The 15,350-nt window shown below is 41.5% G+C and overlaps 1 protein-coding gene across 3 annotated transcripts in view; it reads left to right on the forward strand.

The window, feature by feature from the left end:
- The window catches only part of FAM149A (family with sequence similarity 149 member A), a 33,858-nt gene that overhangs the window by 15,007 nt on the left and 3,501 nt on the right, over positions 1 to 15,350 (forward strand). For 2 of the 3 annotated variants that reach the window (XM_082237905.1, XM_082237907.1), the window contains exons 2-13: positions 110 to 220; positions 1,573 to 1,705; positions 3,520 to 3,662; positions 4,293 to 4,418; positions 4,981 to 5,157; positions 6,507 to 6,697; positions 7,814 to 7,968; positions 10,662 to 10,765; positions 11,059 to 11,280; positions 12,111 to 12,231; positions 13,268 to 13,396; positions 14,278 to 14,356. In XM_082237905.1, coding sequence (XP_082094031.1) covers positions 110 to 220; positions 1,573 to 1,705; positions 3,520 to 3,662; positions 4,293 to 4,418; positions 4,981 to 5,157; positions 6,507 to 6,697; positions 7,814 to 7,968; positions 10,662 to 10,765; positions 11,059 to 11,280; positions 12,111 to 12,231; positions 13,268 to 13,396; positions 14,278 to 14,356 — 1,691 coding nt within the window. The remainder of the gene's footprint in view (positions 1 to 109; positions 221 to 1,572; positions 1,706 to 3,519; positions 3,663 to 4,292; positions 4,419 to 4,980; positions 5,158 to 6,506; positions 6,698 to 7,813; positions 7,969 to 10,661; positions 10,766 to 11,058; positions 11,281 to 12,110; positions 12,232 to 13,267; positions 13,397 to 14,277; positions 14,357 to 15,350) is intronic. The other variant, XM_082237906.1, reaches the window with a different exon arrangement.

A 15,350-nucleotide genomic window follows, 5' to 3' on the forward strand; every position in this document is an offset into this window, starting at 1 on the left:
GAAGAATGTGTGTTGGCAGAAGGGGACAAGAGCTGAAATCTTAACTACATACGAGAAAATTGAATTAATTGGGTTTCTCTTTTCCCCTTCCCCCCTTCTTTTCTTCCAGAAAAGGACTATCTAAAGGAGACGCAGACCGCTGTTTCCAAGGAAAGAGTGAGGATGGCCTTCCAGCACCTTTTACCCAAAGCGTGCAAGAAGCCATTGATAAATATACATTGTATGTGTTTATGTCTGACATTATTTGAATAACAACATAAGTATGTGTTAAAAGAATATGATAAAATTGTGTGTGTGTGTGTGTATACAGAGAGAGAGAGTAGAAATTGATTTTGGAGATCACAGCATTGCAGCATTTCTGGGGCAGCACCTGTCCTAGCCACATTATAGCATGGCAATTTGAAACTGGGGGATTTCAAAAGTATTTTGTATTGTGGCATTCAGCTTTCAGTGGAGGGGGGAAAAAAGGTTGTAAGTTCTTTAGGGATAGCGCAATTTCCTTTTATGAGCCCAAGAAGATGTTTGAATGCTAGTTAGCTTTTGGTATTGTGACTTGCATTTTCTGCTGAAATCATTCTTCTTTAAGATTTTGTGGTGGGGAAAGAATGCTCAAGGTTACTTTAATTTAAGTAAGAAGAATGGGCCAGAACAATGGTCTAAAGGGAGAGTAGTGCAAATCTTCTACACATAAAAGTGTTCATTTTGTTAACAAGGTTCTGCAACAACCCCTTCCCCCCAACCTAGGAAACTAAGTGCAGTCAAACCTTGGTTCCTGAATGCCTCCATTTTGGAACGTTTCGGCTCCCAAATGCTGAAAATCCAGAAGTAACTGCTCCGGTTTTCAAATGAGTTTTGGAAGCCTAATGGCTTCTGGGGAGTTTTTCTCTTTTTTCTCCATTGATTTTGCTGACCAACCTTTGATCTTCGGTTGTCGAACATTTCGGAACAGTCTTCCAGAATGGATTACGTTCAACAACCAAGGTTTCACTGTACAAACTGGAATATTCCAAGAAGTTGTGCCTGAATATCAACAGCTGATTGTATAAAAAATTTGCTGGCCTTTGGCTCTTACTTTTCTTTTTCACCTGTATAAATGTGTGGCCTTGTGTATGTCTGTCAATTAAGTATGTCTGCCAATGCACCAACAGAACCATAAAGAGTCTTGTGATTGTTGGAATTCAGTTTCTATCATCTCTAATCATTAGCCATTCTGGCTAAGGCTGATGGAAATTGGAAGCTGGTCTGCAGGGCCACAGTTTTTCCATTCATACCCTAATGCTAAACAGAGCTTCACCTTTTTGTACGGGGAATTGCATATTTAAATTTTGCCAGTATATTTGAATGAGATATTGACCTTTTGCCCACAAGAGTCAATCAATGGCATTTTATATTTGCTAGCTACTATTGCTGCTCTTTAGGGCTTTCTGGGGTGGGGTGGGGAGTTAGTCTTTGTCCTTAATGAAGTCCTTAATGAAACACATGTCCACAAAGTCCTTAATGAAACACAATTGCTTTCTTTCTTAATGAACCATGATGCCATGACTTGCTTTTGAAATGTCTTTCCATCCACAGTGTCTCTGTTTCGTCACTTTCATCAAGCAGACGGACAACACCAACAGACTTGAATAATTCTTGGTCTGGGATTCAGAGTTGCACCACTGGCCCATCTACTGAAAGAAGCTCTGTTTACTCCTGGAGAGATGATGTATGTTAGCATTTATTAACAGGTTTTGTGTATCCTCTCCTGGAAAAAACCCTGAAGTCCCTATTTGCCTATATTACGTCCTGTCCTCCACTGCACTTAGTTGGAAATCAAGGTCAATTTTTATACTCAGCTACGTTAGAAACTAGTTTTCCGCTTGGTGACTTCCTTGACTATACTGAGACTTAACGTTGTTTTGCATGGAATAATCCAGGCTTGCAAAACTATTGTTTACCTTCCTTACTGAACACTGTTTCTGCCTTGCGTGCTGCTTTCAGTGCTGTGATCTTGATCAGCCATGTGCAAATATGGTTGATTTAGATCAGGGGTAGCTAATCTCTGACCCTCCAGCATGGTCAGTGGTCTTAGAAGATGAGAGCTGTAGTCGTGAATACCATGGATTAGCGGTCTGTGATCTAAAACAATATTTTTTAATGCTCAGACCCAGTGCTACTTGTCTAGAAAAAGAGGTGCCAGAACTCACCATGAATTGTTCTCTTATAATGGCAATGGTGCCCACCTGAGAGGTGCCGGAACTGAGTTCCAACAGAAAAAAGCCCTGCTCAGTGCTCTTCTGTACTCTAAATTAAAATATTTTACTTTAGTATTCATCATTGATATCAATTGTAACCTCACCCTCTTCTGCTGTTTATTTTTTTTTTTACTATGAATCTGTTTTGTTTCTCACATTCTCCTTTACCTTCACTTTGAAAGATTCTTGTAAACCTTGCTGAGGTCATTTCAAGGAACTTGCTACTATGCAAATTAAGACCACAGCTTCAAATTCCAAATCTGAGCACCTCTGTCCTGAAGCAGATGTTGCTGCCCCAAACCTACCTGAACATGTTTCCTTTCCCCACCCCCCATGCACACACCACGCGTCTCCTCATATGGTCAAAAGCATTTTTGTAGAAGCTGTTTTGCCAATGCAAACTAGTCCTTTTCAACACTGACAGGAAGAATTTAACAGCCAGGGGCAGTGCCAGGTGATTCTTCCTTCCTTTGCAAATAAAGAATGCTTTGCTAGCTGCAGTAGTGATGCAGGTTACTGTCCATAAGATCATGCTATTTGGAGCCCAATTTCTTTGATAGCGAAGGAGTGACATACTTGCGGGCTCATAGGCCTATGAAGCCATTTGCATTATTAACCTGCCAGCCCTCATCTTCCTTCCCATCACAGCAGTGAACTAGGAGAAGTGGTTTATACCACATCATAGGGCCAGAGAGATGAGATGTTCAAACCTCACTGGCAAGCCCAGCTCTGTGATGTGTGGGGCATTCAACTAAATTTTAACCAGTGCAGACCTGCTGGAATGAATGAACAGGACTAAATTAGGTCCATTCATTTCATTGGGTCTTCTCTGAATAAAACCTAGTTGAATACCAACCAGAGTCATTTCTTCCCCAGCACTTCAGTGTGCTAGGGATAAAGAAGAATAGTCCACCCATCCTCATCTTTCTTCTTATCACAGTGCTGGGATTGGTGGAGGTTTGGGGTAAGTGTGCCTGAGTGCGTGATGTGCATGTGATGTCCATACGAGTATGCTGTGTGAGAGAGGGTGTGCTGTGCACTTGCATTTGTGGTGAGTAATGCAAGTAACATGTTTGGTGAAACGTAGCTCTTGGAAAGTTGGCCAACCCCAGACCAAAGGAGGATAGCCTCACCTGTTTTGGTGGAATTCCATTCTCTGAATAAAAACACTATTTAAAAGATGTGTGACTTTTCCTAAATAACTACAGTGACAAATATGTAATTTTATTCAGCTTCAAACATGTATAGAAATATTATTTGAAAATATTAACCTAAAATTCCCCAGGAATTTGATAAAGCTAATACACAAAGAGTTCATCAGCTGTTTTGGGATGTGGATGAAATGTTGTTTGAAGGCAAAGTGAGTTCCCAAACGGAGAGTCTAAAGGCAGAATGCAAGGATTGGACTAACAGATCACTTCACCTAAGGCAAGTCTATGCATGTGGATTAAATAATTTCTTTCTAGAAGCATTTTCACTCAAATATGCACTTTATTTGCTGCTTATGTGTTGGCTTTGCGGAGTGAGCATCTTGTGAGTTGATTAGCTGCCCATCCTTTGAATGGAAGAACCTATATAGCTGCCCAGTAGAATGGCCAGATATTAGCTTAATTGCTTCCAGATGGGGTTTCCATGATTACTTCCCATTGATAAGTAATCCTAGATATTTAAATCTAAGTACTTGCTCAAGGGTGTGACCATCTAGAGTCCACCTGGACTTGGTAGTCCTCTTGCCAAATACAGTGACCTTGGTTTTTATCGTAGTTAATTTTTAGATGTTCTTTTTTACACAGCTGTCCAAATTTAACCAGCATCCTCCTAAGTCTGATTTTATTCTGAGATAACAAAACTACATCATCAGCATAGAGCAGAATTGACACTTTATGATTCCCAAGGGTGGGGGGAATTAGATTGACATTAACTTACACTATTTAAAGTTCTGGCTTCCTATGCTACAGAGTGCTTTTCAAAGAAAGAATGTTGGTTCAGTTGTGTTGCGTGTATCTGCATTTTCTTTTCACTTCATTAGCCAACCCTATATTTGTTCTTTTTATGCAGGATTTTGGGAAAACAGCTTATTTTCCCAAAAGATGAGGGCTTTCAGCATTACCAGGGCAGAACTGCCAGCTCTGTTTACTCCAGGTCCTTACCTACCCTGAGTGAAATCACCAGCAGTATGAAAGAGTAAGTTTTTATTTTAATGCAAACATATTCCTATTTCTATTTGGTTGACATTGTTTTCTATTAAAATGCACATTTTACATTTTACATATTCCCAGAATATGAATGCAACTGCCTTAGCGAAATGAACAGCCATTATTTCTGAAGCTTTGATCTTTAATGCAAAGCTCATACTGTGTATTATGCCATTTTCTTGGTTAAATAATACATTGGACAACTATTGGCAACATGAGACATTTGTCCTGGATATAGGTCTGCAAAGCAGTGCTCAGGTGCCTGTTGTAGGTGATTAGCAAAAGAATCCCATGGCTTCTCACAGTTACAACATCCTCCTGTTTTTCTTCTACCTGGAAAAATTCTGATTTCTTGACTGGGTGGGTTAAAGCCACTGGAAGACATCTCTGAAAAATCTGAGATAGTTGCTGTCTTTCTAGCCTGTATTTTTTTGCTTTGTGACATTTTTAAAAAATGCTTTAATTGCTTAATTTTACTTTCCTATAAAAGATTAGTGTATATTTTATTTTTGTACCTTTCCCCCCTTCTGTGTTAAAATTGCTGTCTTTAGGTTATGCATCTCAGGCTCTAAACTGATTCCTGCAGCTTTTCCAGTGCAGAAGGCATTCAGCTCTGAATTACTAGAAATTTCTATAGCGAAATCACCTGTATATTCATTCTTGGAAGAAGAAATCTATGATGCAGAAGGAAAAATTGAAGAGTATCTTGCATTCGACAGCAAGGAACTGTAAATGTTTGATTTTTAATGGATTATGATGCACTTTGAAAAGAACCAGATTTACTTCTAAGAACTGTTTCATTTATTATAGAATGGCAAATACTATCATGTCGGACTCCGCACCACATTAGTCATGTGTTTAAACTAGTGTACTTAACCTGCCTGCTGTTTATTTTGGTTACAAAAGAAAAATCCCTAGGTCTCCAAACTGCTGTGGACTTCCAATCCAGATTGTACCATTGTACCAATTTGCAGCTGAAAATGGTCCCTACCAGGCTGCTGTTGGGTCCCAAGTTGCTGTTTGCAGTAAACAACTTTCAGATTAAAAAAAAAAAAAAGCCAGGAAAGAGCAATTATCAGGAGAAAACCCATGTGGAGCCCCCAGTCTGGATCAGAAGCACATTCCAAATCTGCTTTTTCTCCAAATAAAAACAGTCACATTAATAATAATAATAATTCTATTATTTATCCCCCTCCCATGTGGCTGGGTTTCCACAGCCACTCTGAGCGGCTTCCAACAGAACACTAAAAACAGAATAAAACTTCAAACATTAAAAACTTCCCTAAACATTTAAGCACACATGTGCCTTTTGTTGCAGTGGGTTTGACTAGATGACCCTTGGGGGTACCTTCCAACTCTACAATTCTATGATTGTATGAGTAGTCTGTGATCAAATAATAGGGGGTTGGGGCTAATCTGTATGACCCAGTGGCTAGAAACACATTTGACATGAGCATAGATCCATGCTTTTTTATGTACATTTCGTAGACATGTCATAGGTTTTTTATATAACGTAGTAAAGGTAAAGGTACCCCTGCCTGTACAGGCCAGTCGTATCCGACTCTAGGGTTGTGCGCCCATCTCACTTAAGAGGCTGGGGGCCAGCGCTGTCCGGAAGACACTTCCGGGTCATGTGGCCAGCGTGACGAAGCTGCTCTGGCGAGCCAGCACCAGCACAGCGCACGGAAACGCCGTTTACCTTCCCGCTATAAAGCGGTACCTATTTATCTACTTGCACTTGGGGGTGCTTTCGAACTGCTAGGTGGGCAGGAGCTGGGACCGAAAGACGGGAGCTCACCCCGCCGCGGGGATTCGAACCCCCGACCATATGATCGGCAAGTCCTAGGCACTGAGGTTTAACCCACAGCACCACCCGCGTCCCCATATAGCATAGTAAGCATCCCTAAATCCCTGTAGAATTTGAATATTACATAATTAATGCTCATTGTTTGGCAGATTTGAAGTAGCACTGTCCCGCCTTTTTTATATAACAGGATTGTGTAATTAGAAATAGACTGTTTTTTATTAATAGTTAGTAGTGCTTGGTAATAAAGATTCAATTTGCTTCAATCATTAGTGATGATGAAAAGTTGGAGCAAAAGATATATCAGCTTGCCCAAAAGAGGGTTAAACATGGCATTCCTCCTATTTCCCCCAATGCCTGTATCAAAGATGCCGTGGTTGCGGAAGTTTTCGATCACGTCTGGAAGAATGTAATTCAAGTACTGGAAGAATTAATAAGGAAACACTGGGAATCGTCTATCACAGGTAACTGGAATGTTTATGGAAAAGCCATTTGTGAAAACATTCTTAAAAATGGATCCTTTATATGATCTCTGTGGTTCCAGGAGTCCCAACGCATTCTAAATATGTTTTAGAAATGTATTGTTACGAATTATGGTGGTGGGAGGGGCTGGGGGAGTTGACTGTATGTCGAGACGCTCCTAACTCCTGGATGCAGCAAGTGGTAAAATGTAAACCAGGCTAGCTTCTTGTTGAAGTGATAGCCTGGGTGATGGGCCATTAAGGGAAGAAAGGAAGTGTTTGAATCTGAAGCTGTGGATATGGGGGAAGCGAGGCTTTTTGGGGATGTTAATGCTGTGAACCCTCCATTGTAGACTCAGGTTGTATATACAGTGGTACCTAGGTTTAAGAACAGCTTTGTTTATGAAGAACTTGGATTAAGAACGCTGCAGACCCAGAAGTAGGTGTTTTGGTTTGTGAACTTTGCCTTGGAAGCAGGCAATGTTCCGCTTCCTGTTGAGTGTGTTCCATTTGTAAATTGAGTTGCCCGCTGCTATGGGAAAGTACGCCTTGTTTTAAGAACGCCTTGGTTTAAGAACAGACTTCTGGAACGGATTAAGTTCGTAAACTAAGGTACCACTATATGTATAAATAAACCACATAGCAGTCTCCTCTGTGTCTCATTCTCAAAAGAAACACGAATCCAGGGTAAGCACCTGGATGTCCTGGAATCTCACACTGCTCAGAGGCTGGGGTGGTGTGCAGCAGTAGAGATGGTCTGTGCTAACATATCCATATGTATGGTATCATATCTCAGTATTGGTCTTCATGGCCCAGTTCACATACGATACTGGGGGCCATGATGTGTGTTAACTATGGTTTGTGCACATGTGATTGGGCATGTGTAAAATGGGCCTATGGTTAGCACTAACTCCTGAGATGAGAGTGAAATGGTAAGAGGAATATGTATTCCTAAGGCTTGCTTTGATTTCCAAACTGTGGTTTGGAGGCAGCCAGCATTATTTGTGCATAAAGTTGTTACATATTTACCAGTTTACTATGCTAAAGCAAATGTTTACATTTATGTCTGATTGAAATTTGGGTGTTTTTTTTGTTTTTGTTTTTTTAATGATGAACTAGAGAATGACAAACAGATGGAGAAATTGAAAGCTACTGGAAACAAGTTACCACATCTATCCATTTCCCGTGTTGCAATGGATACATCAAGTGTACCCCCATCAAGAGGGTCAGAGGCTCGAGGCCCATCTGTTGGTTTGCATTTTGTCCCATCACAGGTAATAGCTTCCAACTAGCTGGCATTAGTCAGCATATGAAATCCTGTTTTCTTTTTTATCAGCAGCACACAACTTCTCCAGTCCCCAGGCCCTCTGTGAGGTTTTCCTCTTCATACCTTCTATCTCGGTGGCCGGTGACCATGCCCAGCCAAGTCTCTTAGCATGCCAGCCACACTTCAACACACACCTCTGCTGTCCTTAAGATGTTGTATGCAGTGCTTTTTTTTTTTTTAAGAAAAAAGGTGCCACCGCTCACCATGAAGTTGTTACAGTAAGTAACAGCTAAGTACCACACTTTAAACATTTGGGGCAGGTGGGAAGGAAGGTGCTGGTACTGTGTACCCAGAAGAAAAGCACTGCTTGTATGACATATACAGTGGTACCTCGGGTTACATACGCTTCAGGTTACATACACTTCAGGTTACAGACTCCGCTAACCCAGAAATAGTACCTCGGGTTAAGAACTTTGCTTCAGGATGAGAGCAGAAATTGTGCTCTGGCGGTGCGGCGGCAGCAGGAGGCCCCATTAGCTAAAGTGGTGCTTTAGGTTAAGAACAGTTTCAGGTTAAGAACGGACCTCCCGGAACGAATTAACTTCTTAACCCGAGGTACCACTGTACTGATTTTCAGCATTCCACAACTGGCCTTTTGTTTTTAGCCTTTAGGCTTCCTGATAGGCAGCAGCTGCTTTTTAGATGTGTACGTACATGTGTTTATTTTGTGTGTATACGTAAACACAATCAAGACAAACCTCTGGTTCTGCTTGGCACTCTTCCTTGACACAATGCATTGCAGTCCTTGAGCCACACAGCTAAAAAAAAAAAAAGTGAATTCCTATCATATGTATTTAGTAATGCTGAAGGCTCCAGTAATAATAATAATAATAATAATAATAATAATAATAATAATAATAATAATAATAATAATAATAATAATAATTTATTTATACCCCGCCCATCTGGCTGGGCTTCCCCAACCACTCTGGGCAGCTTCCAAAAGAATATTAAAATACTATAATACATCAAACATTAAAAGCTTCCCAAAACAGGGCTGCCTTCAGATGTCTTCTAAAAGCCTGGTAGTTGTTGTTCTCTTTGACATCTGGTGGGAGGGTGTTCCACAGGGAAGGCGCCACTACCGAGAAGGCCCTCTGCCTGGTTCCCTGTAACTTGGCTTCTCGCAGTGAGGGAACTGCCAGAAGGCCCTTGGTGCTGGACCTCAGTGTCCGGGTAGAACGATGGGGGTGGAGACGCTCCTTCAGATATACTGGACCAAGGCTGTTTAGGGCTTTAAAGGTCAGCACCAACACTTTGAATTGTGCTCGGAAACGTACTGGGAGCCAATGTAGGTCTTTCAAGAACGGTGTTATGTGGTCTCTGCGGCCGCTCCCAGTCACCAGTCTAGCTGCCGCGTTCTGGATTAGTTGTAGTTTCCGGGTCACCTTCAAAGGTAGCCCCGCGTAGAGCGCATTGCAGTAATCCAAGCGGGAGATAACCAGGGCATGCACCACTCTGGCGAGGCAGTCCGCAGGCAGATAGGGTCTCAGCCTACCAGATGGAGCTGGTAAACAGCTGCCCTGGATACAGATTTGACCTGTGCCTCCATGGAAGCTGTGAGTCCAAAATGACTCCCAGGCTGCGCACCTGGTCCTTCAGGGGCACAGTTACCCCATTCAGGACCAGGGAATCCTCCACACCTGCCCGCCTCCTGTCCCCCAAAAACAGGACTTCTGTCTTGTCAGGATTCAACCTCAATCTGTTAGCCGCCATCCAAGCTCCAGCCGTCACACAGGACCTTCACTGCCTTCACTGGTTCTGATTTGAAAGAGAGGTAGAGTTTTCACATTCTCGACATAGCATGTACATAGCCTGTGGCCAACTCTCATAACATATTGCATCTGAGGCCTATTGCATCTGTTGCTCATGGGTAGTTCCCATATTTCCATTCAGGGCCATTGATGCTGGCACAGAAAGTACTCATGTAATCAAGATGCAAGCATGTAAACATGATGCAAGAAATTTTTGCAGCAGTTGCTATAGAGGTTGATATTTAATTAAACACCCACTCCTGTGCACATCTCTCTCTCTACTAATCATTATTCTTATTATTGATTGCAACATGTGCAAGATAACTCATGTGTTACTTGTGGCCTCTACAGCGGTACCTCTGGTTACGAACTTAATTTGTTCTGGAGGTCCGTTCTCAACTCGAAACCGTTCTTATCCTGAGGCGTGCTTTCGCCAATGGGGCATCCTGCTGTGTGTACACCTCTGGTGCATGACTTCCGCTTGCATCCCGGGGCAAAGGTTGCAACCAGGAGCATCTACTTCTGGGTTAGCGGAGCTCGTAACCTGAAGCGTGCGTAAGGAGGACAGTTCGTAACCAGAGGTATTACTGTAGATATGTCTCAACAAAATTACACTAGTAGTTGTTATTATTTATAATAAGACCTGTCCTGTAGGGTAATTCTGTGTTATTGTGTAAAAAGAGAGAGGGATAAGTATAGAATTGGCATCCATTTCTTCTTCATGTTTTCATACATGCTTTTTGCATCGGATGAAATGTTCTTCAGCATCTGCATTAGGTAACTTTGCACATCTTCACCCACAATGTTGCACATGTTTTAGGCCTTCAGACATATTGATAAATTACCTCGAAAACATTAAGTGATTTGCTTCTGTTGCTTTCCTTAGATCCACCGGTTTCCCAGCAATTTACACAGCGATTTAAATGGTGTCATGACAATCCAAGCCAAGCCACTGCAGCAGAGGCACTCTGGGCTAACAGAAAAGATACAGTATGTGTTGCAAAGACTTATGAGATCACATTTCACTCTCACAGTGCATGCTATATTTATTTTTCAATCTATACCTCAACATACGGTTCTATGAAGCCTTTCTGAAGTCAACATTCAATTTTATGTTATGTGTTTTAATTTTGGGCCTTGGTGAAATTATTTTATTTCAAATATAAAATATAATTAAAGCTGCATATTCTCTTCTGCAGAGGAAAGGGCTTTTGGGGCAGGCTGCAGAAGGGTTGAATCTTATATAAGTGGCAACTACAGTTGCTGAAATTGCTCTTTTTCAGGAATGAACAGGAAGACAAGCCGCAAGTGGGTTCCAGTGTTAACTCAGCACGAAATCGGCTGGGGCGAATTCCTGACAGTAGTGTTCTCTCATGTTCCCGAGTATTGCTTGGATCCTCTAGAAAAACAGCAGGCCACCGTAGGCTACCGTCAATAGCTACAGATCCTCTGCGCTCAAAGACCCCCAATGTTTACAGTGATGAAGTCCTTAGGGGGACAAAACTGTGAGGCTTCATTTCTGTTCTTCACTGCCGTGACCTTAGTGACATATTAAGCTCAAGCATGGGAGTTAGTTAGGGTGTGTTTCACCACCCCGTGGTTGCATCTCAGAAACAGGCACTGAGACAGTTGTGTGTGCATTAAAAACTAATGGCCAGATTTTTGAAATGGTTCCATTTGACAGTTAAGGGGGAAATAGCATGTACAGTCAATGGGAAACATGAGCAGTGGTATGACTTTGGCATCAACACAATATGGGAGAACATCATATTTTAAAGGGATGTGTTGTCTCTCACAAAGAACATAATACTATATCTCTCTAATTAACAGGAATTCTGTTGTTGTTGTTAGAATTGTAGAGTTGGAAAGGACCCAATGGTCTTCTAGTCCAATCCCCTGCAATGCAGGAATCTCAGCTAAAGCATCCATGACAGATGGCCATCCAACCTCTGCTTAAAAACCTCCACAACCTCCTGGGGGAGACTCTTCCACTGTCGAACAGCTCTTACTGTCAGAAAGGTTTTTTTATATGTTGAGTCAGAATCTCCTTTCTTGTAACTTGAAGCCACTGGTTCAAAGTCCTACCCTCCAGATCAGGAGGAAACAAGCATGCTCCCTCTTTCATGTGACAACCCTTAAGATATTTGAAGATGGCTATCATATCTCTTCTCAGTCTCCTATTTTCCAAGCTAAACATACCCAGCTCCTTCAAGCTCTCCTCGTAAGGCTTGGTTTCCAGGTCCTTGATCACCCTTGATAATTAAGAATAGATCCTGCAGTGATGGAGAGAAGTGAAATAAATATAATCTCATGTATCCTTATTTTTGTCCCACAGATGTACTGCCTTAGATCGCTTGTCCTCTCCACTTCTGCCTACAGCCCGGAACAAGCTGCCACCGATTACATCAGATGCCGCTGAGCAATATCTTTCCGTTCCTGGATCGCAGCTAGGCTTTGTAAGAAAGAGAGAGAGTCATTCTTTGTTTTATGCCATTAGGAATTCGATTGAGAATTTAATAGTATTGTCATTGGAGCACTTTAAATCCTAGAGAAAATCAAGCAAGTACAATTGTTAGTTGCTGGGCTTGGAAATGATAAAATTAGGTTCCATTCTCCTTCCATCTATGAAGCTTGCTGAGTGGCCTTGTAAAAATCATGCTCTCTCATTCTAACTTACAACTTCTACATGAAATCAGCACAACGTAATAACTTTTAATAGTTTCAGCAAAATGTATTTTTCTGTAACTTTTCAAGGATCTTTATTCAATTTGTTGCTCCACTGACACTGACACATATTGCTTCATTTGTTGCACATAGTTACCACATGATAGTTTGTTTTGTGTTTTAATTGCTTCACTTTTGCACCATATGCTTGTTCTTTGTTGGCAACTTAGTTAACAGTGTTGTTTAAACAGCTACCCATTTTCCTGTTGGGAAATATCTAGCTTGCATTCCCTGAATTGGAACTACATTGCCAAATATTACAATGTAGTTTAAGCACTATGGATATAAATTGTCAAAGTAAGTCATAGCAGCCTTAGCATAAGTCAAGCAAACAGCTGTTCCAACCTTGTGAATGGTAAACTAAGGCCAGAAAAAAGATGGAATTGTTTACTTTTCAACCTCACCACCGATTGAAAAAATAACAAAAACTGCAGGGAGGAGAAGACCCTTGCTGCCTTCTCTGGGGCTAGTCACCCCACTGCTTCTTCCAGAGATAGATGCAGACAGGAGCTGCAGATCCTTTCTAGCCTTTTTAATTCTGCTTGTATCTGTCTCTTCTAATCCATTTGAAACCCAGTTGAAAAAGCCTAAGTAAATAGTTTTAGAAGCTCTTTTCTCAGTGTTTCGTGACTAATGGAAAATTAGCTTTTGGGAAGACAATAAATAATCAGTTGAAAAGCAAAAGCATACTTCTGCTAATAATAATTTACACTTTTCCCAGTGATGGACTTGCTTCTTTTTCTCAACCCTACCCCAAACATTTTCCAGCATAAAGGAAGGTATCCTCATAGCCGAATTTCCAGCGCGGTACCTGATGGTGCAGAACGGCGGCCACTTAGAGAGCGAACTGTCATAATAGATCAGTTTTCAAGACCCAATACTACTCACACATTTCGGGTAGGTATTTGAAAGCTTTTGAGATTCTTCATAAGAAACTGGAATTGGGGGGCAGGGGCGGGAATACCTCTCTTTTATTCCCTGTTAAACTGTATTAGATTATTCCTATGTGCTTAGTTGTATGCAGTCTTGCAATTCTGGGAGGAATTATTTCCTGCCTTCCAGATACCATTCCTTTGATACAAATAAACATCTTCATATTCTCATGCTTTGTAGCCCAAACCATGCTAACCATGCATAACAGAGTTTTTAGCTGACTTGCGGTTACTCTACACTTTGGGACAACCCTGTTTTACAGGTGCTTAATTTTTTTTAGAAAAAAAGAAAGGACACCACCCCCCAAAAAAACACACCCCAGCCTCATAAGAAATGACACCAAATGTTGAGAAGCTGTGGTGTTCATGTGGAATGAACACCCTGTTTTGTGGTGTTGGGGGTGGGAGAATGATCCAAAGCCAGAATATCCCACTTGCAAAGATTTGAATGTTTGCTCACTGTTTAACCACATTATTACCTTTTGTGCTGAACAGGAAAGTGGAATTAGTATTGGACATTTTTCAATGCTCCTTGTGGAATAGTTACATCTTCATAGCTCTTTTTCATGTCACGGGCTATATGCACGCTGTATCTTTAACAGACATTCGAAGCACATTTCCCCTCAAATAATTCTGGGCTCTCTGGTTTGCTAAGGGTTCTTGGGAATTGTTTCTCGGTGGGGGTGTACAACAGTGTTCAGAATTATTTAAAGGAAAGAATGTACTCCAAATGAGCTTTAATAAAGCGTGTATGCAGACATAGTCACTGTTTGCCCTTGACTTGTGGCGGGCGGGGGGCGGGGCAGCGAATGCTATAAAGGGTAAAAATCTGTTTTTCTCTTTCAGTCAGATACACCTCATAAAATATCATTGACTCCTATGGATTTTGCTAATCAAATGTGGACAGGTCATGGGGTATTGACAGGTAAGACCTCTGTTTTATTAAAGAAAAGAAGATTGTAGCACAAGATGCCAATCCCCTCAGAACTGTGATTCTCAGTTTCAGCATATTAGCATTTGTGGGAGAATGGGGTAAAATGAGCAATAAGCATTGTATTCTACATCACAAGTTGAGCCCAAAAAACAAATGCTGTAAACCATTTTATTCTAGTTTGCCTCTGTATGAAAGAGGTGCAGCAGCAGGCAAAATTTAGTGGAGCAGCAAGGATGGAGAACCTGTGGATGTTGTTGGACTAAAATTTCCATAATCCTCATCCATTGACTATGCTGGCTGGGGATGAGTGAGGTTCCAAGGAACATGTGGTCCCTCCAGATGTTGTTAGACTCTAATAGCATTTGGAAGGACCACATGCTCCCTGCCCCTTCTTTACTGGATTTATACTAATTTCTATTCCTTGGTACAATCAAGGATTTTTGATAAATTGGCCATAGACTTTCAATAAATTGGTCAATTTTTGCAAAGCAACTATTTACTTAGTGTTCACTACTGCAGCCTGAGTAAACCCCATTATTCAGTTGGAGCCCCAAGTGAAGATGTTTAGGGTGGCTCTTTTCAAAAGTTTGTAGCTATACTTAATTCATCTAAGACTAAGTCACTGGTTCTTGTACAGCTGTAGTATTAGCAGAGAGCCAGCAGAGGGCTACCACAGAAATTGGTTGTTGCTATTTTAAGATCTCATATACTCATCATGTGTATGTGTAGCATGACTGTTCATACCAGGTTACAATACCTCCTAGCCCAAGCATATTCTCCAGAATTGTTCTGTTCGTGAAATACACAAGAAATGGAAACTCTTCTTCAGTGTAAAAAGTAAATTAACCGAAAAACGGGCTTCCCCCGTGCCAACCCCGCGGCTAAGAACAAAGCCGCGCACAGCTTCTCCCGGCTGGAGAGGTTGCGCGTGGCTAAAGAGGAAGCTAAGACAGCTGTCTTGGCTTCTTTGCTCTTTGGGGCTGGG

The sequence above is a fragment of the Podarcis vaucheri genome (genome assembly GCF_965113315.1).
Source record: "Podarcis vaucheri genome assembly, chromosome: 9".
Taxonomy (NCBI): Eukaryota; Metazoa; Chordata; class Lepidosauria; order Squamata; family Lacertidae; genus Podarcis; species Podarcis vaucheri.